Here is a 24140-nt window from a genome sequence, read left to right on the forward strand (position 1 = left end):
CCCGCCTACCCTCTCCTCCACCAATTCTATAATTGTCATAGGTGCTGGTTACAGAATTACGCCTCCCTGATCAGGGATCCCTTACCATCAACTGATCACGGCAAGGGAATCCCTAATAAGCTGAGCCAGCAGGCTTCCCCAATGATGTCGCTTCAGGGAGTCCTGCCGGCTCAGCTGATCGGGGGGAAAATACCTCTGCCATGCTGAGCGGCTGCAGCAGGAACCCCCCGCAAAGTCCCCTGGCAGGAGGGATACCCACTCCTTTATGCTTGAATTGACGACACTCCCACCCCCTCGTGAAGTTCCCCCAGCAGGAGGGATGCCCACCTCCTACCCCCCCCCCCCCGAGAAGTCCCTTGGCAGGAAGGATGCCCATTCCCTCCTGCTGCCACCCCCTGGAAATTCCCAACCTCCTTCCCCCAACCAGCGACACCCCCCACCTCGAGACCCCCTTCAGACCTCTCTACACTCTCTCAAACCTATAGGCCCCCCTGGGTAGTAATTCATAGTGAATTTTTACCCGTGCATTTGCTGTGGTACTGTTAGTCCTGTGTTTCAGAATTTCATGTCTCCAAACTCTCTGACTTCACCCTCCTTGCCAAGCCACTTATGGCCTCTCTTAATCAATCTCTGTTTTATCTAATTGTCCTGTCTATGTCAGGCCTCCACATTATATGCCTTTTCATTGCCATATATGTAACATTGCTGTAAATGTACAGTCTCTTCTTTTGTTAACCGCATTGAACTTCCATGGTATTGCAGTTAGAGAGTTGCGCGGGGACAGAAATCCCACCCGTCCCCACCCGTCCCCGCCAAAGTCTCACCGTCCCCACCCGTCCCCGTGAGGAATTCCACCCGTCCCCACCCGTCCCCGCGATGAATCCCTCCATCCCCACCCGTCCCCGCGAGGAATCCCCTCCGTCCCCGCCCGTCCCCGTGAGGAATCCCCTCCGTCCCCGCCCGTCCCTGTAAACTTCAGAAATAGTTATTTCATTTAATTATGCTACTGAATTAAAGGCTCTGGTAGAAACCCATTTACAAATAAGCAAAAAGACTTTATTAATTTGGAAATATTAATTGGGAAGAATACATACTTTGTAAACGGGTTTCTACCAGAGCCTCTTTTGTTTATAAATTTTTATCAATACAACTAATATACTACTTTATCCTGAAGCAAAAAAAAAAAAAAAAAAGAAATAGAAATAGATTTCTTTTCCTACCTTTGTTGCCTGGTTTCTGCTTTCCTCATGCTCTCATTCAGTTCCTTCCATCCACTGTCTCTCTTCCTTCTGCGTCTTCCATTTGCTCTGTTACTGTGCCTCTCCCTTTCTCCCCCTTTCCAAATTGGTCTGGCACCCATCTTCTTCCCTCCGCTCCCCCCATAGTCTGGCATCTCTGTCTTCTTCCCACACTCTCTTCCCCATTTCCTTTCAGCGTCCTTCTCCCCCCCCCATCTTCCCCATGTCCTGTCAGCGTCCTTCTCCCCCCTCTGTCTTCCCCATGTCCTTTCAGTGTCCTTCTCCCCCCTCTGTCTTCCCCATGTCCTTTCAGCGTCCTTCTCCCTCTCTGTCTTCCCCATGGCCTTTCAGCGTCCTTCTCCACCCCCCCCCCGTCTTCCCCATGGCCTTTCAGCGTCCTTCTCCACCTTCCCCGTCTTATAAAATTAATTAAATAAGCATAAAAAAGAAAAAAAAAACATTTAAGGTTTATACATAAGGGTAGGGTCAATTTAGAAAAAAGAAAAAAATTATGAAGAGAATTAATTGATAGAAAGAGCTTCAGTTATTTTAAAATGATTCATGGAAAGATTGTAAAACCGCTTAGATAACCTTGATAGGTGGTATATAAAACCCTAATAAGACTTGATTAACCAGTTAGTACGTACCCTTTCTCTATTTTAACTCCTTCGTCGATCCTAAACTTGGATTCTTCAACTTCTGGATAGACGAGCTTGGACAGGGCAAGGGCGCACGGAGCTGCCATCACTGAGGCTGCTATCAGTGAGGAGGCCTCAATCTGAAACACAGGTGCTCACACCTTACAAAGTACAAACCTACCACATGCGTCAGGTACTGACACCATGCTGTGAACAAATAAACCTCCTCTCTCAGATACCCAGACCATAATTTACAGATCGTACTTCCAGGTGATCACAATCCTGATTTCTTATTCTGATAGCGGCTCCCTCAGCTCCGCCCCCCCTCCCATCCCCCCATCTCTTGCTCTCTTTATATGAAGCAGAAAATGAGCTTTTACGCAGGGGTGCTGAAAAGCTCCCAGCCCAGCCAAGAAGAGAATAACGTGGATATGGTTCAATCAATGATCTGACACAATATCAAAACATAGAATTTCATTTCTGCAAATTGGCACTAAACGGGGTGTCAGGTCAAAAGCGCGCCGGGACAAAGGCGCGCCCAGACAATTGAGCGCAGCGCGGGGGCGCACGCCACACAAAATTACTGTTTTTAGGGCTCCGACGGGGAGGCATGGGGGGGGGAACCCCCCACTTTACTTAATAGAGACCGCGCCGCGTTGTGGGGCGTTGTGGGGGGTTTGGGGGGGTTGTAACCTCCCACATTTTACTGAAAACTTCACTTTTTCCCTGTTTTTAGGGAAAAAGTTAAGTTTACAGTAAAATGTGGACGGTTACAACTCCCCAAACCCCCCATAACGTCGGCGTGATCTCTATTAAGTAAACTGGGGGGGCTCCCCAACAAAACCCCCCCGTCGGATCCCCTAAAAACTGTAATTTTCTTCGGCGCGCGCCTCCATCTTGCGCTCAGTTGTCGACGCGCGCCTTTGTCTTTCGCGGGGTTGTCTATGAACCCTAAACGGAATAAGATAGCACTCTTTTCAGCTCCAGTGGCAAAATAACGCTCAGAATTTAGGAGGTTGGTTGGGCTGAGAACTTTTCAGCAACCCCCCCTCCCCCCTCTGAAGTGGGTGATGGTGCCGCTACCACCGTGAGGAAAAAAAAATTAGCTGGGCTGCGGGAAGGGAGGGTCAAAGAAGAACCGGCATGGGAGGAAGGAAAGGGGAGGGACACTAGGAAGAGGAAGGAGGGGGAAAAAGAAGGGGCCCCCCCCTGTAGTAGCGCATTGGGCCCCCTGACCTCCTTGGGCCTGAGGCATGTGCCTACTGGGCCTAGCCTTTAAACCTCCCCTCCCTCCGCCCCCACTGGAAGCAATGCTATTGGAAGAGTCCTGCTCAGCTTGGAAGGAACAGTTCCCTCCCCTCTCAAAGTGTGCACAAAGCAGCTGATTTGCACTAATAGTGTGCACTGAACGCAACATGAAGAGACAATATTACAGAGCCTGCGTCTGCCATTTATGTCAATGAACAGACATTGGGCAATATTCTCTAACATAGCAGAATATTTCGGTTAGCAAAACTGAAGTTTTCTTAAGGTGCTTGTCTTACCCCAAAGGAAATGTAAGCTCCCAGCACGCTGCCTGCTATTGTTGCAAATCCCCCGGTCATCACGGCATGGATTTCTGATTTGGTCATGTCTGCTAAGTAGGGACGAATCAGTAGCGGGGCCTCTGTCTGATTAGAAGGGAGCGAAACATCAATCCACAGCAGCGAAGTACAGAAAATTCTCAAGACTTGAACTATATTTTTCATCTTCTATTTAAGATGGATTTTAGGGGAGGGCTGGGCTAGTGGTTAGAGCAGCTGCCTCAGCCCTGAGGTTGAGAGTTCAATTCCCACTGCAGCTGCTTAGAATCTGGGCAAATCACTTAACACTTAAAATAAGTACTGTACCTTTCTAAAATATGCAAACCACTTTGATTGTAACCACAGGGGACGGACTGTCCTGGGCGCCATCATAGTGGGGCCACTGACAACTCTTCTCTCGCTCCACCCCCCCGGTATCTCTAACTCTTCACTGGTGCGAGCAGCATCTCCAGTCTGCTGCTTGCACTGGCCTTAGCTCTCTCTCTGATGTCACTTCCTGGTCAAGGGACCAGGAAGTGACATCAGAAGGAGAGCCAAGGCTGGTGAAGGCAGCAAGTTGGCAGTGCTAGGCAAGCCAGCAAAGTTAAGAGGCACAGGGGAAGGGGTGCGCATGTGAGCCCTGTTCCTTTTTTTCAATTTATATTTCCTGATTCTTATGAGGGAGTCATTTAATAATGGTTATCATGCGCTGATGTTGTTATGACATTTTATCTCCTGCAAGACCCATTGTATGCAGATAGGCCCTGATTGTATATATGGTGCCTAAGATATAGTTGCTGAGAAACGTTGCACATAGCACCTGTCAGTCTTCAGTTAGGTGCTGTTTATAGAATCGTGCCTAAACCTTAGCACCCCCTATTTATGCCGGGGTGTTCTTGGTGCCTAAGTTAGTGCCTACTGAACAAACAAAACACGCCCAAGATCTGCCCGCAATCCACCCCTAACCATGCCTACTTTCTAATAGGCGTCTTCCCAAAAGCCCTACCACCAAATTCATTTTAATTTAAGCTAATTATAAAGTGCTAATTAATCTTTTTAAATAATTAAGTTAGGCGTGTCGGTCTAGGCGCCTAAGTGTAGGCCAGTGGAGTAGCGAGGGTGATAGGCACCACTCCCCTGTCCTCTTCTCCACCCCCACCCCCCCACTTCCACACGCTCCTTCACCGCCTCATGCTGCTTCCCTTCCCCCGTACCTCTGTAACATTCCTGGCGCAAGCAGTAACTCCCAACCTACTGTTGTGCCAGCACCGGCTCTTCCTCTGACATCACTTCCTAGGCAAGGGTCCAGGAAGTGACATCAGAGGAAGAGCCGACGCTGGCACGACAGCAGGTTGGGGGTTACAATATTAGTCTGCACTTGTATCCTCTTTCGTTTCAGCACTCTGGATTCTAGAAATCAACTGGAGTTCCATTTTCAGCTCATGGTGTCAGAATTGCAGATGTATGCGATCAGTTGGAGTAATTACCTGGCCAACAAATATGTTCCCTGCCACACTGAGTGTTTCGGTAGCTGTGGTGCCCATCGTGACTTGCATCAACCAGGATATCTGGGGGGAAATTGGGGATATTATGTATTGAACAAGTCAGGATGAAATTGAGAGGAAAGGCCAAGGCCAGAGAGATGAAGAGCTGATGGGAGCTACAGTCTTTCAGAAATAAAAAAAGACCATAGATGAACTAGTGTTACAGAAGGTGAACACTAGAGTAAGTATTGGAAGAAGCGCAGCCAAACAGAACTGATAGTGAAGGTCAAATCAATAACATTTATTAGAAAAACAACTTTTGTTTCCCTTATATTTTTATTTTCAAATTTCACAAAAAGTGTACACAATAATAAAATACATTTGATACATGCATGGTATCACTTTTATATCTAACACAATGTATGTCTGAATTTGATTTTCCCCTTCACCCTCCCCCCAACCCTTCATCACTTTAATATAATATTTTCAAATTTTATAAAAGTATATAACAGATTAAGATACTATTGATAATTATTCAATAACATATTTATATCTAATACAATATATTCGGGATAAATTTTATTCATTTTCCCTCCCCCCACCCTTCTATTATCCCTTAATCATTTGTTACATTTTGTATCATATATTATAATATATTATATATAAATTGTTTTCCTTACCCCCCCTATATGTGTGTCATAAGAAAGTCTCTAAAAGAAGAAAGGAAGAAAAAGTATTCTATTATTTAATCATTACAGTATTTTGTCAATGGCCCCCATATTTTTATAAATTTATTATATGTTCCCTTTTGTATTGATATTGTTCTTTCCATTTTAAAAACATGGCATATTGTATTCCACCAAAATGTGTAGTTTAGGTTGTTGTAATTTTTCCAATTGTTAGTTATATGTTGAATGGCAACCCCTGTCATAATTAATAAAAGTTTATTATTTTCTGGTGAAATTTGACTTTTTTTTCTCATCATTGTTCCAAATAAAATTGTATCATATGATATTGCAATATGATTTTCCATTAATTTATTAATTTGTGGCCAAATTGAATTCCAAAATATTTTAATATAAGGACAGTAATATAACAAATGATCTAATGTCCCTGGTTCTAGATTACAGTGCCAGCATCTATTAGACTTAGAACTGTCTAGTTTTTGTAAACGAGTAGGGGTCCAAAAAGCTCTATGTAATAAAAAGAACCATGTTTGTCTCATAGATGCTGACATTGTACATCCCATTCTCCAAGACCAAATTAGTGGCCATTGAGATGCATTAATTTGATGTCCAATCTCAATGCTCCAAATGTCTCTTAGACCATTTTTTGGTTTTTTATTTAAATATCCAGATATTAATTTATACCACAATGCGGCTTGATGTCCCAGGAAGTCTGCTTTAAAGCATAAGAACTTTAAACTATATTGATTGTTTAATGATTTCCATTCAGGGAACCCAACCTGAATGGCCTGCTTCAATTGCATCCATTTAAAACTTTGTGTTTTATTAAGATCAAATCTATGTTGCAATTGTGAAAAAATCCAGGCAGTTTACCTTCTGAAATAATATCATCTAGAGATCTAATTCCTGCAATAATCCAGTTCTTCCAAAGGATTTGAGCTCCGCCTACTTTGATCTTGGAGTTATCCATATGGATTGATTAGTTGATTTATATATTGGGATGGGTGTTAATTTATCAATAAATCTCAATGTTTTCCAAGTATCCATTATTATTTTATTTTCTCTGTATCTTTTAGGTATATTAATACTTGGTAAATGAACTAAATTTAGGGGAAACATAAGGCGCCATTCCAAATATAACCAATCTGGTGCATTATCTATAAGTTCTGGGAGGATCCAATACATACCCTGACGTAGAATATAGGCTTGATGTTACCTATAGAAATTTGGAAAATTTACCCCTCCCTCCTTAATTGATTTTTGTAAGGTTACTAAAGCTATTCTAGGTGTTTTACCAAGCCAAAGAAATTTTGTTAAAATTCTATTAAGCTTTTTATAAAAGGACCCCTGAAAATAAATAGGTATCATACTCATTTGGTAGCAAACCACAGGCAACATCATCATTTTAATAGTTTGAACTCTACCCCACCAAGATATATGTAATGGGTTCCATTGTTCAACATAACTCTGTTACTTTTTTAGTACATATTTTTCATTTTCTTTTACAGTATCTTCAATTGTTTTTTTAACTTGAATGCCTAGATATTTAAATCCTTCTTCTTTCCATATGAATGGAAAAATATCAAAATAATCCTTTTACACAGTAAACATTCAAGGTATAATTTCAGATTTATTCCAATTAATTTTATAACCTGAAAATTTGCCAAACTTATCAATTAATTCCAATAAAGAAGATAAGGTAGACTCTGGATTTCTCAAATAAAGCAAAATATCATCAGCATAAGCCGAAATTTTATATTCCATATCTGAATATGGAATTCCTTGTATCTCCCTTGTTTGCTGTATTGCTAACAATAAGGGTTCTAATACAACATCAAATAACAAAGGAGATAAAGGACAACCTTGTCTAACTCCCCTCTGTAATTGAAAACCATCAGATATTTTATTATTAATATTTAATCTTGCAATCGGGAAGCTATACAATGTTTTTACCATTTGTATAAATCCAGAACCTATACCAAACCATTCTAAAGCCTGATACATAAAATTCCATTCTACTCTATCAAATGCTTTCTCAGCATCTAATGAAACTGTAAATGCCGGTTCATCCATTTTTTTTGATAAGTTTAGCATGTGAAATAATAGTCTAGAGTTATTGGAGGAATGTCTTTAGCAACGAAACCCGTTTGATGCATATCTATAATATGTGGAGAGCTTTGGCTAATCTCAAAGCCAAAATTTTCGCCAAAAGTTTATTATCAACGTTTATCAATGATATAGGCCTGTAGTTTGAAACCAAAGTAGGATCTTTATTTGGCTTAGGCAAAACAATTATTATTGATTCAGCCATAGTACCTTTTATATTACCTTTTATAAGTTGTGTCTGATATAATTTTAATAAATGTGGGGAGAGGATATTTTGAAATGTTTTATAAAATTCTACTGTGTAACCATCACCACCTGGAGCGGATCCAACTCTAAGAGATCTCAATGCTGTTTCTAATTCTTTTAATGATATAGGTTCTTCTAAACTTCGTTTCATATGATCAGGAATCTTAGGTCCATTTATTAAATCTAAAAATTTTTTCCATCTTTTTGTTTCTCCAAATAAGGTTCGGAAGAATATAGATCCTTATAAAAATTTAAAAAATTGTTTTAATATTATATTTGTTTGATTTGTTATTATACCATTATCATCTTTTATTCCATTAATATTAGTTCTCCTTTTTTTTGCCTTAAGATAATTTGCTAATAATTTTCCCGCCTTATTAGAATTTCCATAATACATCGCTTGTTTGGAAAACAAATCTTTTCTTATCATTTTTGAAGTTAATTCATTATATTTACCTTTTACTTTCAAAAGAGCTTGCAAAACTTCATATTCCCATTTACTTATCAATTTAGCTTCTAATATTTTTATTTCTTTTTCTAATTCTATATATTGTTTTTTAATTTGTTTTCTAATAAAAGCTGAATATGATATGATATTACCCCTCATAGTTGCTTTAAATGTATCCCATACATTCTCTATAGATGTATCTTCCACTAAATTTATTTGAAAAAATTCATTAATTTGTGTTTTAAAATTTTCCAAAAATTTGTCATCCACAAGCAATGCATTATCAAATCTCCAAAGAGGTCTATTATTTTCTAATTGATCTAATTGTAATTCTATCCATATTCCCGCATGATCCGAAATGATAATAGGATCAATGGAGGCTTTAATCACTTGTTGCACTTTATTTGTTGAAACAAAAATATAATCTATTCTTGAAAATGATTTATGAACCTGTGAACAAAATGAATACTCCTGATCATTAAAATGAAGAATACGCCATATATCTTTCAAATCACATGATCGAACTAAATTATCTAGACCTAAAGATTTAATATTTTTACCAGGTTTTTTATCCAATAATGGATCCATTACAGCATTAAAATCTCCAGCCACCACTAAATTAGAGGCAGCCAGTGGTAATAACATATTTTGTAGCTTTTTGAAAAATTCTGATTGATTCGAATTAGGGGCATATATATTAAATAGCGTCAGGGTATCATTTCCCATACCTATATCGATATGTATCCATCTTCCATGTGGATCTGAATTTTTTACTTTTATATTGGCCATACATTTTTTATTTATAAGGATTGCAACCCCTGCTTTTTTACCCACTGCTGGAGCAAAAAAACATTCTTTTATCCATCCACCTGATAATTTCTGTGATTCCTTCATATTAAGATGGGTTTCTTGCAGACAGTAAATATCTGCATTTTGTTTTTTTAAAAATGTTAATATTTTTTTCCTTTTAATTACGTGATTCAGGCCATTGACATTAATAGAATATATTTTAAAAGACATTATATATTTTAATATTTTTCATTATCTTATTCTTTCCTCTCTTCTTCATATTTAATATCCAAAAAATTTTCTTCATGACACACATATTTAACCCTAATGTATCTCCCTTAATTATTCTAATATATATTCTCCTTATCCCTCCCTTTCCCACCCAATACATTGGCTGCTTAAGGATACACATTGGAATTGTAATCCTAACAGTCTCCTCATTCCAGGCAATCAATATTCAATTGTTTAAACAAATTTCCCTTCTATCTATCTATATTGAATCTTTTATATTTATTTAATCATTTTCCATAACATTTTATTAATGTATCATTTTCCATTTAACAATATGTTAATTTGTATTTCCTTAGTATTATGATTTCAACATATAATTATTTTAAACATATATGCAGTGTATTATTTAATAATTTTCCTATATTCTGTTCTTTCTTTCATATAATTATTATTGTCTTTTCTTTGTATTGTTTTCCTCCATTTCTTCAAATATTTCGATATGTTATGTTTTCTATTTTTTCATAGAGTCTTCAAAACCATCTTAATATATTATGTTAATATATCATAGGTTCTGGTTTAGAGAGAAACTCTTTTAGTTTTTCGGGATCCTCGAAATATAATGACTTGTCTCCAGATGACACTCTCATTTTCGCCGGGTAGTATAGACCATATTTAAATCCTTTTTCTTTGAGTAGAGGTCTCATGTCTAGTAATCTTTTCCTTTTAGTTGCTGTATTTTTGGCGAAGTCTGGTAAAAACCATAATCTTGATCCTTTATAATTTAAGTTTTTATCTTTTTTTGCGGCATTTAGTATCTCTAGTGCTTGTTGGTATCTCAACATTTTGAAAATGATTGGTCTTGGTCTGTTTTTATTTTCTAAGTTTTTAATTGGGATTCTATGCGCCCTTTCAATTTCAATTGGTTGTTTCAAGTCTAATTGTAAAATTTTTGGAATTAAATTTTCAAGGAAAAGGATAGTATTTTTTCCCTCTAAGTTTTCTTGTATTCCAAAGAGTTTGATGTTCTTTCTTCTTCCTCTATTCTCGTAATCCTCCAATTGATCTTTTAATTTATTTAATTCCAGGCTGTCGTTTTTACATCTTTTTGATTCACATTCTATAGTTTCCATTTTTGATTCTAGTTCAGTTGTTCTTTTGTTGTTAACTTCCATTTGTCTATGTATATTTAAAATTTCTTCTTTCATTTCAGACATATTAGTTATAGTTTCTTTAAGCATTTGTTTGATTTGTTTTAATTCTTCCATGACTTCAGCTTTGCTTAATGTGTCTGATTCTTCGATAGGAAGTGGTATTTTGCTTGGTGTTATTTGGTCTTGTTTCTGTCTTTTTGCAGATGTACCAGCCTCATTTTTGTTTTGTCTGGTGCTTGTCATATTGTTGTTTATAATCTCTTTTCTTCCAAAATTTAGTTTTATCTTTTAAAGTAGAAATTTTCTTTTCCTTTTTTGCCTTTTTTCCTTTTCCTTTTCTCTTTCTCAGTTATCTGTCTTATCTCTTTTATATTGGTAAAAAGGTTCTTTGAAGTAAGTGTCAGTTATTTGTTTCCAGTTAGCGTCTCTCAACTGCCTCGATGTCTTGCCGCTTCAGTTTTTTTCCAAAAGTTCAGTTAACCCCTTCCTCTGTCTCCTCTCATACAAGCCCAATCGCAGCTTTGTAAGAGAAAAGCAATTTCATTTCAGTTTTTTTGTTTATTTAGTAAGTTTATATTCTTTCTCTGTCTTCAGCGTCTCAGTGTTCAATCACTGAGAGAAAACGCCGGTATTTCTTTCACTCAGTTTTCTTCAATCAATCCCCCCTTTCAGCGTCGTCACCGAAGGGCTTTCACATATATTGTCAGCTCTTTTTCCCTCTATCTCCGTTCAGCTTTACTCTCTCCCAATATCTATTCGTTTTAGCACGGAGGGAAAAAAAAATTTTTTTTATCAACCTTTTTCAGCGCTGGCAGGAGAAGGCTGTATCAAACTGTCTCAGTCCACAATCAACCGTCAGCAGCCCCACATCAAAATCGGCTTCCTTTTCAACAGTTATTCATCGCACAGAGAAATAACAACACTTTTTATATTTCAAGCTTCTCTTTTAATATCTTATCCAGGCTTGGCAGTTTATAATGTCAGGCTGATGTTCCCTATGCCGAGTTTACTTTAAATATGCCCCGTTGCTCTGGCTATCAACTTCCTGTCATGAAAGAATTCAGCATAAAGAGAAACAAACCCTCTTTCTTTACTTTCCTCCTTCAGACTATTGTTTGATTATTAGGCAGTATATTTTTTATCAATCTTTTTTTTTCAATACTTCAAGTTATTAATTATTCTCTCAGGGCTTCAATTGGCTGTAAAGGGCAATTTCAGACTGTCACAGCTCAGGAATTCAATCAACAGCAGGCTTCACACTAGAATCATTCTTTCTCTTACTTTCCTTCTTTTTTTGGTTAGATTAAATTTCTAATATCCCTTCTCTATCCCGTGCCAATCCAATTTTCTTTATTCAATGATCTGTCCTCACATAAAGAAACCGGCAAAAAGGACAATACTGATCTCTCTCATTCACCACCCGTAGGGCTCTGAGTCAGCGCCGGCAGTAGAAATCAAATTACCACACAAATCAACTGACAACAGTCTCACAATTAAATCAGTTCTTTTCTTTTTGTCAGTTTTAATCGCTCCAGCAAACCTCCTCTTCAGTTTCCTAATATTTCAGTGAGAAGAAAATCTGCCGATCCTTTGCTCTCAGAGTCTCTGTTCAGCGCGGGCAAGAGAAGTTTGTTTCAAACCATCACAGCTATATCTTTTAAATTTTAGCGCTAAAAAAAAAAAAACGGCAAACTTTTCTTCTAGCTCTCCTCTCACAAGCCCAGTCGCAGCTGCGAAAGAGGAGAGCTATATTTACTTCAATAATCTTCTTTTACTTTAATATTCTTGCATTTAAATTTCATCTATTCTTGGCGCTTCACAATTTAATTCGCCGCCATTACTTTCTTAAATTTTTTTTCTTTCAAGCCTCTTCAGTTTCGTCACTGGCTGGTATACCTCAACAGTAGTAATTTTTTTTAACTCACGCTTCACGATCTCAGCGCTGTAATCAAGTCTTCTAAAAACCGTTGAAGAGAAAAAACGGCAATCTGCCTTTCAGCTCAAAACTTACTCGGGTTTCGTTTCAGCTTTAACAAAAGAAGATATTTTGAATTGTCTTGTGTTCCGTTTCTTTTGTATTCATTTCTTTGAGGAAAATTATAAAGAAGGGAATTTTTATTTTATATTCTGTGCCTGGCTATAGAGGAGCTTTACGATTACGCTTCCATTCGTGCTCGCATCAAGCCACGCCCAGAAAAACAACTTTTGGATAAACAGAGTCTGCCCGATATTCAGTGGTACTTAGCCACTCTCGGCTGATTAAGTACCACTAAGCCAACTAAGCACGGTTATTCAGCGGGAGATAGCTATAATTGGCTGTCTCTTGCTAAATATCCTGTTGAGTGGATTGGCTGGTGACGGGCTATGCCACACAACATAGTCAATCACCACTAATATTCATTGGCTTGCCAGCTAAGGCTCGTGGCCAAATAGATCTGCCTAAAACTCAGGTCTATCTTTGCTAGGCCTTGGCCAGATGATGAATATTGACTTGGCCAGCTAAGACTGTGGTGACTAACTTTAACCCAGAAAGTTATTGAATAACATGGCTCACTGCAAACCATGGGAGTCAGTCTGGCTAACTCCTGTGGTCTGAATATGGGGCCCTAACTTTTTATCCAAAAGTTGCTTTTCTCATAAATTTTTATATATATATATATATATATATATACACACACAGGGTATATATATATACACAGGGTGCCCACAAAAGTACTCCTTGATTTTAAATGATTACAAAATCAAAACTTATTGGACTATGTTTATAAATAAGATAACAGCAAATACAAGTCCCAAAAAGCGCAGTTAGCAAGATCTTATACAATCGCTTGCATTTTCAGCCTTATAAACCACAATTGGTGCAGAAATTACAACCTTCAGACAATGCAATGCAACAAAATGCCCAGGTGTTCCTCAAGTGGCCCCCGAGATCACCGAACATTAATGTTTGTGACTTTTTCCTTTGGGGGAACTTATCTCCACTACCCGCAACTATGGAAGATCTGCAGGAACGCATCACTGAACTATAAACACAATCACGCCCGATATGCTTCGGATCCGGGCTGGTCCGAGCTCGATTATCGCATCAATGGTTGCCGACTAACAGGTGGGGCACACATCAAGTGTATGTAATCAACAGATACCATATGACGCTTTATGAGTTGATGAAACTGTAGCCTCAAAGGTGAAAGAATATCCCAATAAATTTTGGTTTTGTAACCATTTAAAATCAAGGAGTATTTTTGTGGGCACCCTGTATATTTATTTATTTTAGGAGGTGATCTTAGAAGAGTCACGTTAAAAAAAAAGGCATTTACATATCTACATGTACATAATTTAGTGATTTTTGGTGTGCTATAATGTTATGGAATTGATTAGGGCCCCCTTTTAGTAAGCCGTGGGTGCAAGTCTCCAATGTCTATTCAGTTCCTATCGGCATCGGAGCATTTAATCTGTTGGCCCATGCTATCGGACTTAGTAAAAAGGGGTAAATGTTCTATCATTTCAATCTTTTCTCATCAAGAATTATCTTGCAAAATTATGTTAGATATCTTTTTTAAAAATTGTATTAATTTGACCATTACTGGTTGGTTCCGTTCAGCTGCTCTTCGTCCGATACTTGGAGTCTTGCTGCAGCTATTTTGACCCTTTTTTCATTTTGGAGAATTAGAGGAACCATGCAGGAAGGTTGGAGTGTATTGGAATAGAATACTGTTATAATTAAGACACCCTTATGACCCAAAAGCTTGCAATTACTATGTTTAGAAATCTATAACGAAAGAAGGCGACAGCCGCTCATAGGTGAAACAAAGGAGCCAAGGTGCCAAATATATTGGTTAAAACAGCATTTATTGATAGCTACAAGTTCAATGGCAAAAATGTCTATGGTCCCTTTTTATCAAGCTGCCCTAGAGGTTTTAGCATGAGCCGGTGTGGTAAATGCTCCGACCCTGGTCATGTTTTGGCTATACACTTCCCCCTCTGTATTCGCAGTTTCGTTGTCTGCGGTTTCAGTTATTCGCTAGTTTTCGTGCACAGGCTCCGCCCCCAAATTTACATCACAGGAAGTCGCTGCTTCCAGCGATGCACAGAGAAAAATCAGTCTTCAGCGTTGTACAGAGAAAATCACGTTACTTTCTTCACAGGAACAGGTAAGGTTATTCGTGGTTTTGTGTCTTTTTTCGGGGGGTTTTAAAGAAAAATCGCGAATAACATACAAAAAGTTATTCACGGTTTTTCAGTATTTGGGCCATGCTGATCCTTTTTCTCCGCGAATACGGAGGGGGAAGTGTATACCTGCTTCAAGGGTCATACACAGTCAAAGCACTGTTATGTCCAGTAGAAGGCAAATACATCAACTGGAGCACATGGTCAGACCTCGGTCTGATCACAGAGAGATTTCATCTTCATGGATATGCAAATTGTGCTGGATGCTACAGTGTCTTGACTGTGTTGACCTCAGAGTCAGTAGCTCTCAATAAAAGCCCTTTTAACCAATATATCTGACACGTTTGCTCCTTTGGGCTACTTTCTTAGAAATATAAACAAGCACAAACAAGGATGGAGAGACCTTGATCTTGTAGGGACGGAACGGGGAAATTGATTTACTGCGAGGACGGGGGGAAAAAAATTTGTCCCTGTCATTCTCCAACTTAAATCCCACCCATGTAAACACACACCCATAAAATATGGACCATCGCATCTAAGAGCATGATTACAAATACTGCTTAGCCAGAAATTGCTCATTGGCGGGTGTATATGTTCATAAATGAGACATGGTTAAAATTCTGTTTCCATGCAGTATAATAATGCCCGCGTTTGCCTACAGAAGACTAGTCTTAGCGTCAGAGCGTGTACCTTGAGGATAATCCACTGCATGAGGCCGAAGTAGTAAAGAATGGACATCACACTGCTGAAAAAGACGACGATGGGCAAGGCCTGAGGAGAAATTAGCAGAGTTTTATGAATGAAGAGCATTAGCGTCACAAGATCGGAAAAGCATTACCATGCTGATCACTGGCATACTTGACACTCATTTCTCAATTTAAATTATGTTAGAATGTTATGTGGGAAATGAAACACAAACTCATTGATTCTTAAAGTGCTGACTGCTATAGGGGCTGGATTTGACTTGGATATTCAAGGCTGGGCCCAATCCGGGTCCTGTGTGACCACCGGAAGTTATTTGGCTGCCCAGGGGTGTGGCAAGGGAAGTTAGCACCTGGGATGAAGGGAAGCTGGTGCCCAGCGTCCCTCCCCCTGTACCTCTCAAGTCCTGCTATTCACCGGCAGTGAGAAGGATCTCCTATCCTCTGCTTACACCAGCTCAAGCCTTCCGTTTGATGTAACTTCCTGGTCCTACAAACAGGAAATTGTGTCAGAAGGAGGGCTCAGGGGCCAGCGTGAGGAGCAGGTAGGAGTCCCTGCCCACTGCCCGTGAAGAATAGCAGAGTTACTGGGGAGGGAGGAGTACAGCTAAGAGACTCCCATCACAGTTGCTGGGCTGCTGCCGAGTGGTGCCCCTGCCAAGATGGAACCCAGGGTGCTCCGCCCCTCCCCCCCCCTCCTTACTATGCCACTGTAGGTACCAGCCAATATTCAGTCCGATGCCTAAATAGCAAACTGAATAAAATTAGGATAGACTTTTTGCCTGTTAGCAGTTTTAATATGGCCCTAACAGAATAAACTCCAATTCTGCCCACAGACTGCCCCGATACTAATGATATGGCTGTGGCGGTCAGTGCTGTACTGTCCGAGTAACGGTTGTTGAATATTAGCAGTGGGGTTGGTCAGACGATCCTGCCCAGAAAGAAAGAAAAATGTCCCTGTATAAGACCTCATTTAGACGGATGGAGTCGGCCCAGAGGAAGGCTACTAAAATGGTACGTGGTCTTCATCATAAGGCATATGGGGGACAGACTTAAAGATCTCAATATGTATGGTTTGGAGGAAAGGCGGAAGAAGGGAGATATGATAGACACGTTTAAATACCTACGTGGTATAAATGCACAAGAGACAAGTCTCTTTCATTTGAAAGGAAGCTCTGGAATGAGAGGGCATAGGATGAAGTTAAGAGGTGATAGGCTCCGGAGTAATCTAAGGAAATACTTATGTACAGAATGGGTGGTAGATGCGTGAAATAGTCTCCTGGTGGAGATAAAGACTGTGTCTGAATTCCATGAAGCATGAGACAGGCACATGGGATTTCTTAGGGAGAGGAGGAGATTGTGGATAGGCCAGTTGGCTTTTATTTGTCATTGTGTTTCTATGTTTTCGTGGCCTAAACAGGGGGAAAGGGAATAGAATTTCTTTACCACTTTTTTGTGGTTACACATTTAAAGTGGTTTACTAATCTAGAGATACTTATTTTGTATCAGGGCAATGGAGAATTAAGTGACTTGCCCAGGGTCACAGGGAGCAGCATGGGTTTGAACCCACAACCCCAGGGTGCTGAGGCTGTAGCTTTAACCACTGCGCCTCACGCCACGCCTACATGTAAAACAAGCCCGCAATCTGCCCTTAACCATCCCTACTTTCTGGTAGGCACCTTGGACTTAGCACCTAGCTGAAAATGGAAAGTGCTTAATTTTAATTTAAGCCTATTATGAGTTGCTAATTGCTTGTAATCAGCGCCAATTAAGTTAGCCGCATAGATCGGCTAGGTGTGCCAATCTAGGTGCCTAACTTCAGGAATCTTTTATAGAATCTGGGACTTAATCCTGATGCCCCAAAACAAACTGGGCAGGTAAGGCTACATAAGAAGCAAACCTACTTTTTGGGGGTTAGGTATTCAGGTACCGACCCTGAATGTAGGACTTTACCCACTTAACTTCCAAGTCCATAGATGACCCAGCTAGTCAATACCGGTGCCTGGGCAAGAAGACCTGACATTTAATATCCAGATCAGTCCACAACTCTAGGTGGCTTTAAAACCACGGACTGCCACGGGCTGATTATCATCCAAACGGTAAATAAATCTTTAACCTCTGACCTGAAAGGCAAATACATTCTTGATGAGCGTATCCCCAAAGACAAAGCCTGAGCCCACCGTGGTATAGTTCAGGAACACCTGCAAGAAAAGAGAAACAGATTCGTCACACGTAGGAGGGCATATAAGAAGAGCCAAGCGTTTAAAGAAAGGCATTTACATACGTATCTAAATCATCGTGCTGATATGAGATGCTATTTTTATTTGTATAAAGGCAGCACACACAGATTTGAAGGGGCTTCAAAAGTTTCTGCAATGTCTTTACATGAATACTTCAAATAATCTTGCCATCAGCATTTACCCCATGCTCTGAGACACAGAACTGTCAGCTGACTGTTTATTGAGGCTCGGGGTGTGGCGGGGTGATCGAGGGAAGAACTGTGCCTAACTCTCTGACATTTTAAACCAAAACAACAAAATGCACATAGCACCCAAGGGTGGTTCATAGACAACGGCGCGAAAGACAAAAGCGCGTGCCGACAATTGAGCGCAGCGCGCGCCGCCACGCCGCTCTAAATTACAGTTTTTAGGGGCTCCGACGGAGGGTTTTGTTGGAGAACCCCCCCCAGTTTACTTAATAGACATAGCGCCGGCGTTATGGGGTTTGGGGGGGTTGTAACCCTCCACATTTTACTGTAAACTGAACTTTTTCCCTAAAAACAGGGAAAAAGTGAAGTTTTCAGTAAAATGTGGGGGGTTACAACCCCCCACACCCCCTACAACGCCCCCACAACGCGGCGCGATGTCTATTAAGTAAAGTGGGGGGAGTCCCCCCCACGCCCCCCCCGTCGGAGCGCTAAAAACAGTAATTTAAAGCGGTGCGGCGGCGCGCGCTGCGCTCAATTGTCTGGGCGCGCCTTTGTCCCGGCGCGCTTTTGACCTGACACCCCCAAGGGTTCCACAAGAGAAACGAAACAGAAAACCAAGAAAAATTGTGGAACAGGATCAGATGTACCTGGTACAGTTTAATAAGCATCGAAAAAAAAACCCCATAAAAGCAAACCACAAAGGATATAAACCGTCGCAAATGACCCACAGTTTAAACCAAATAAAATATAAAATTACAAGTGACCCAACATGGGCCATGTTTCGGCAAAACTAAAAATACCTTCCTCAGGGGTCTTAATGGGTCCTTGGCTGTCTTTTATATATATCTATCTCTCTATCTATCTATATAAAGCCAATATAAAAGTCACAAAAATTTCCAAGTAGTTCAAAGGCTGCAATCAGGCAGCACATACACAAACTTTAACTTTTGGCTGGGGTTTGTGTGTGTGTGCTGCCTGATTGCAGCCTTTGAACTACTTGGAAATTTTGTAACATTTAGGGTCCGTTTGGGTCCAGTTGGATTTTTATCACTGTATTTTTTATCATTGTACTTTTTAAATTTAATTTTCATGTTTTTATATGTCAGTGTATAATAAATTATCTCCAGGACATCTAAATCCACAGTTTTTTTTGTTGTTGTTTTTTTGTTTGTTTTCATCGGTGGATTATTTTCACTGTGGATCATTGGGTCTCCCCATTTTCCTTATTGCTACTTTGACTTCTAAAAACCATGAGCATAACCAGATTTTCAGACAGAGGGAGAGGGAGAGTGCTGATGATTAGGGGGGGAAATGTATAAAGATCACAATGTAATGCAAGCCTTAATCAGTTTCTCAGGTTTTAAACACATGCCTCCGAACATTCGTGGAACAGAGGTGATAGAAACAGAGACTGTGTCTGAATTCAAGAAAACATGGGATAGGCACGTGGGATCTCTTAGAGAGAGGAAGAGATAATGGTTACTGCAGATGGGCAGACTAGATGGGCCATTCGGCCTTTATCTGCCATCATGTTTCTATTTAACTGGTCAGAAATGGATCCTAGCCGATTAAATAGCGTTTGGTTATCTAACTGCTAATATTCAGTGGGTGATAGCTCTTTATCTCTGCTGAACACTTACGATTAGCGGCTAGCTGCTAGCTGGCTATATTTAAGGTGACCATACGTCCTGTTTTGAACAGGACAGTCCCGTTTTCGGATCCCCTGTCCCGTTGTCCCCACACACAGCTTCGGGACGCCAAAATGTCCCGTATTCAGGGACAGCATCCCGAAGCTGTGCACGGGGACAACGGGACAGGCGATCGCTTCCTATCCCTCCCTGATGCACCAAAAAAAAAGGCGTCCCTTCCGGCCCAATTTAAACTCCTCCCTCCCCCCCCCCAGGTCCATCGCCACTGCTCCTCTGCTTACCTTCCTGCCTAATCGCGCCCAGAAGCCTTCTTCCCGACATCAATTCTGACGTGGGAGAGAACATTCAGGGCCAGCCAATCGCCAAAGTTTAAGTCGGGCCTGGAGGGAGGCTTTATTTTTCCCGTGGTAGGGGGGAAGGAGGTAGGCAGACAAGCTGGCTTTTGCGCGGCAGAGAGGTAGGTAGGTAGGCAGGCAGACTGGCTGGCTGGCTTTGGGGGAGGTAGGTAGGCAGGCTTTGGGGGAGGCAGGCAGGCAGGCAAGCTTTGGGGGAGGTAGGCAGGCAGGCTAGCTTTGGGGGAGATAGGCAGGCAGGCTGGCTCTGGGGGAGGTAGGCAGGCAGGCTGGCTTTGGGGGAGGTAGGTAGGTAGGCAGGCTTTGGGGGAGGCAGGCAGGCAGGCAGGCTAACTTTGGGGGAGGTAGGCAGGCAGGCTCTGGGGGAGGAAGGCAGGCAGACTGGCTGACTTTGGGGGAGGCAGGCAGGCTGGCTTTGGGGGAGGTAGGCCGGCAGGCTTTTTGGGAGGGGATGGGACAAAGGCAGGAAGGCAGTGAGGGGGACATAGGAAGGAGGGATGAAGGAAGGAGAGACAGAGGCAGAGAAGGTAGGGGGATTGTAAGTAGAAGAAAAACTAGAGAGATAAAGGCCTGGACCAAAGGGGAAAGACAGGAGGCAGAAGCAGGACTTTGGGAGGTGCAGTCAGAGGGGGAGAGCCCCTGAGGAAGAGCAGAGATCATAACAGAGGAGGGAGAGAGAGGGAGACCTGGAACAAAGGTACAAAGGAGAACTGACACTGGATCTGGGGGCACTAAGGACATAGAAAGGAGGCACTGGGGACACTAAGGACATAGGAAGGGGCATTAAGGTCATAGGAAGGAGGCGCTGGGGACACTAAGGACATAGGAAGGAGGCGCTGGGGGCACTAAAGACATAGGAAGGAGGTGCTGGGGGCACTAAGGACATAGAAAAGGGCACTAAGGACATAGGAAGGAGGCGCTGGGTGCACTAATGACATAGGAAGGAAGGAGGGAGGGAATAGAAAGGGACAATTGTTGGGCCTGAGTGCAGAAAGAAATGAAAGAAAAGGATGCACAGTCAGAAGGAAACGCAACCAGAGACTCATGAAATCACCAGACATCAAAGGTAGGAAAAATGATTTTATTTTCAATTTAGTGATCAAAATGTGTCAATTTTGAGAATTTATATCTGCTGTCTATATTTTGCACTATATTTGTCTATTTTTCTATAGTTACTGAGGTGACATCTTTGAAAACCCCTCAAATATAAATGATAATTAACATTTTCTCTGCGTATAGGGTGCTTTGTGTTTTTAAAAATTTTATGGGGGTGGGGTTAGGGCAGGATTGGGGGCGGGACTGAATATTAATAGATGTCCCATTTTGATGAAAAAAATAAATGGTCACGTTAGCTATATTGCGTGACTTGGCGAGCTAGCCACAAATATTTAAGCACTGGCTAGCTAAGTTTAGCAGCCAAATCAGGCCATGTAAATAGCAGACCTTTCTTAACCGGTCAGTGCTGGATACTGACTTAGCCAGTAAGTTAATAGCTACCAAAAAAAACCCAGATATTCAATTCCAGTCATATGATACAGTCCAGCACTGAATATTTGGGTTCACTGCCAACCACAGGACTTAGCCGGGCTGCCTCCCATAGTCTAAATATTGGCCCCATTTTCATTTTTAAGTCATAACATACGAGATATGATTTTTCAAATCTGGACTGCTTGCAAATTAGCTTCAACCTAATTGTGCATTAGCCCCTGGTAATTTAGCCCTTTTGGGAGCTCAATAGATGAAAACTCTTCCTTGGAGCTAGAAGAGAAAGAGCTCTTTGCTGTTAAACATCCAACACTCTGCAGCCAATGGGTAACCAGAGCTCTGACTCCGGTGCACACATCACACTATGTACCTGAATCTCGTTTCCAAGAAACTGGAAGGCTTCAAACCCAGCGTCGGTTCTGACAATCAAGATTCCAAGAACAAATTCCAACCCAAGGCCCCACACCACAGCCCACCAGGACACCTGAAAGATAGAAAAGATGTGTGTAAGGTGGTCCTAAAAGTCCTTTTTGTCTCTCGCAAGTTGACTCATTAGGTCCTCCTTCAAGTTCAAATCATAACTACAAGTGTATTATTTTTTTCTCTTGCTTTTTCTCTTGCTCGTTCAGTCTGCCCACTTCTTTCCCATCAGTGCAATTAAAACAGAAGTTTTGAGTTTCAAAGTGTATTACAATTTGATGCAAACGCTACAGCCTCAGCACCCTGGGGTTGTGAGTTCAAATCCACGCTGCTCCTTGTGACCCTGGGCAAGTCACTTAATTCCCCCCATTGCCCCAGGTACGTTAGATAGATTGTGAGCCCGCCAGGACAGACAGGGAAAAATGTTTGAGTACCTGAATAAACTCGTGTAAACCATTCTGAGCTCTCCTGGGTATAAAAAATTGAATAAATTTTTTTAAAAAATTTTTTAAAAATTATTTCAAAGCGAATTACATATATTAACATAACATAACTTTATTATGTGTACTGCAACAATCAAAAGAATTCTAGGCGGTTTACACAAGAGAGAAAAACTGGACAATCAGCGAAGTACAAAATATTGACATGAGAATAAAGCATATTAACTAAAAAGACAATAAAAAATTTAAATGAATACAGTGAAATTATTATGTTAAGAATAAAAACATCGAATTAAGAGATAAATTTATCAGGGGTAACAAAAACCCATAATTATACGTACAAGGACAAATTCTGAAGACAAACATACAGAAGCAGAAGGAGATATTAAAGGGTAACATGATAGTTTGGGGAAGAAAGAAAGAGTAGATCATTTCTAAAAAATAAAATAAAGAAAAGTTTTTCCCAATGGTAATATTATCTGTAAACGAAGGTATTAATTTTCAAAGGTATCTTTATAAAAAAGGTTTTCAAGGAACTCTTAAACTTACATAGTAACATAGTAGATGACGGCAGATAAAGACCCGAATGGTCCATCCAGTCTGCCCAACCTGATTCAATTTTAATTTTTTTTTTATTTTTTTTTCTTCTTAGCTATTTCTGGACAAGAATCCAAAGCTCTACCCGGTACTGGTCTTGGGTTCCAACTTGTCTAATATAGATTCTTTTCTAATATAGTCTGGGAGTGAGTTCCATAACTATGGTGCGATGACAGAAAAGATCTCGGTACGTCTCGTGTCGATAATCTTTAAGGAGGGTACAGAAAGGAAATTTTGATCAGTCGAACATAGGGATATGGAAAGTGTACAGTCTATCTAGGAAAGTAATTAATTATATATATGACACCCCCTCCCCTCCGCTTATGTTTCCCTCCCCATCTCTCCTGTTTATCTTTTGCATCTTCCCACTCCTTACTTCGTTCTCTCTTCTGGATGTCTGTTTTATTGTCTAATGTCTAGTGGATATCTGTCTACTCATTCCCTATATATATATATATATATATATATATATATATATATATGTATTTTTAATCAACTTTGTAAACTGCTTAGACTCATGATATATTTGTGTTATATCATATAATAATAAAATAATAAAACCCTAGAGCGCGCATGTGCTCTTGAAAGTTCGTGATTCCTGGCGCCGTGAGGTGTGCTTCTGTGCCAGTCCTCACGGCGTCTACGCTAGCTGGAGGTGCGTGTGGTGGCTGGAGGCGCGTGACTGGCTGAGGTGGCGGAGCGGGGCACTGACCGACCTACTGGACGCTTCACGTGTTCCCCGGTATAGGGGCGGGAGCGTGGAAATTGGGTCCGGGGAAGAGGAAGGTTTGTTGTGCGCTGAAACAAACATGCTGCTGCACAGAGAAGTGGGGGAGGGTGAGGGGAGGGAAATGGAGGGGGGAGGGAAATCTGCGGCTATACAGAGAAGGGTGGGAGGGAAATGCTGCTGCTACACAGGGTAGTGGGGTGGGGGAGGGAAAGGAAATGCTGCTGCTGCACAGGGAAGTTGGGGTGGGGAAGAGGGAAAAGGGGCCAGGGAACAAACTTGCTTTGCTTTAGGGGGGAAGGGGTGTGCTGGGGGGCAGGGAGCAATCTTGGTTTGCTTTGGGGGGAGACAGAAGGGGGCCACAGAGAAAGACAGACAGACAAAGGGGGCCAGGGAGAGAGACAGACAGACAAAGGGGGCCAGGGAGAGCCACAGACAGAACAAATGACAGACAGACAGTGTCCAAAGAGAGAGAGACAAAGAAAACAAAACAGACAGACAGACATCTGCTCTAGCACCCGTTAATGTAACGGGCTTAAAGACTAGTATCATATAATCTGAACCTGTTGGTTCTATGATTGATTTTTTTTGGGG

The 24140-nt window shown here is 41.0% G+C and overlaps 1 protein-coding gene across 1 annotated transcript in view; it reads right to left on the reverse strand.

Moving 5' to 3' along the window:
• SLC28A1 (solute carrier family 28 member 1) overlaps positions 1–24140 on the reverse strand; it is a 78395-nt gene that overhangs the window by 20865 nt on the left and 33390 nt on the right. Inside the window, exons 7-12 of the mRNA XM_033921089.1 lie at positions 21733–21846; positions 17571–17648; positions 15437–15517; positions 4926–5006; positions 3421–3546; positions 1886–2016 (exon numbers count right to left, since the gene is read on the reverse strand). Coding sequence (XP_033776980.1) covers positions 1886–2016; positions 3421–3546; positions 4926–5006; positions 15437–15517; positions 17571–17648; positions 21733–21846 — 611 coding nt within the window. The remainder of the gene's footprint in view (positions 1–1885; positions 2017–3420; positions 3547–4925; positions 5007–15436; positions 15518–17570; positions 17649–21732; positions 21847–24140) is intronic.

Source organism: Geotrypetes seraphini, chromosome 14 (genome assembly GCF_902459505.1).
Source record: "Geotrypetes seraphini chromosome 14, aGeoSer1.1, whole genome shotgun sequence".
NCBI classification, from domain to species: Eukaryota; Metazoa; Chordata; class Amphibia; order Gymnophiona; family Dermophiidae; genus Geotrypetes; species Geotrypetes seraphini.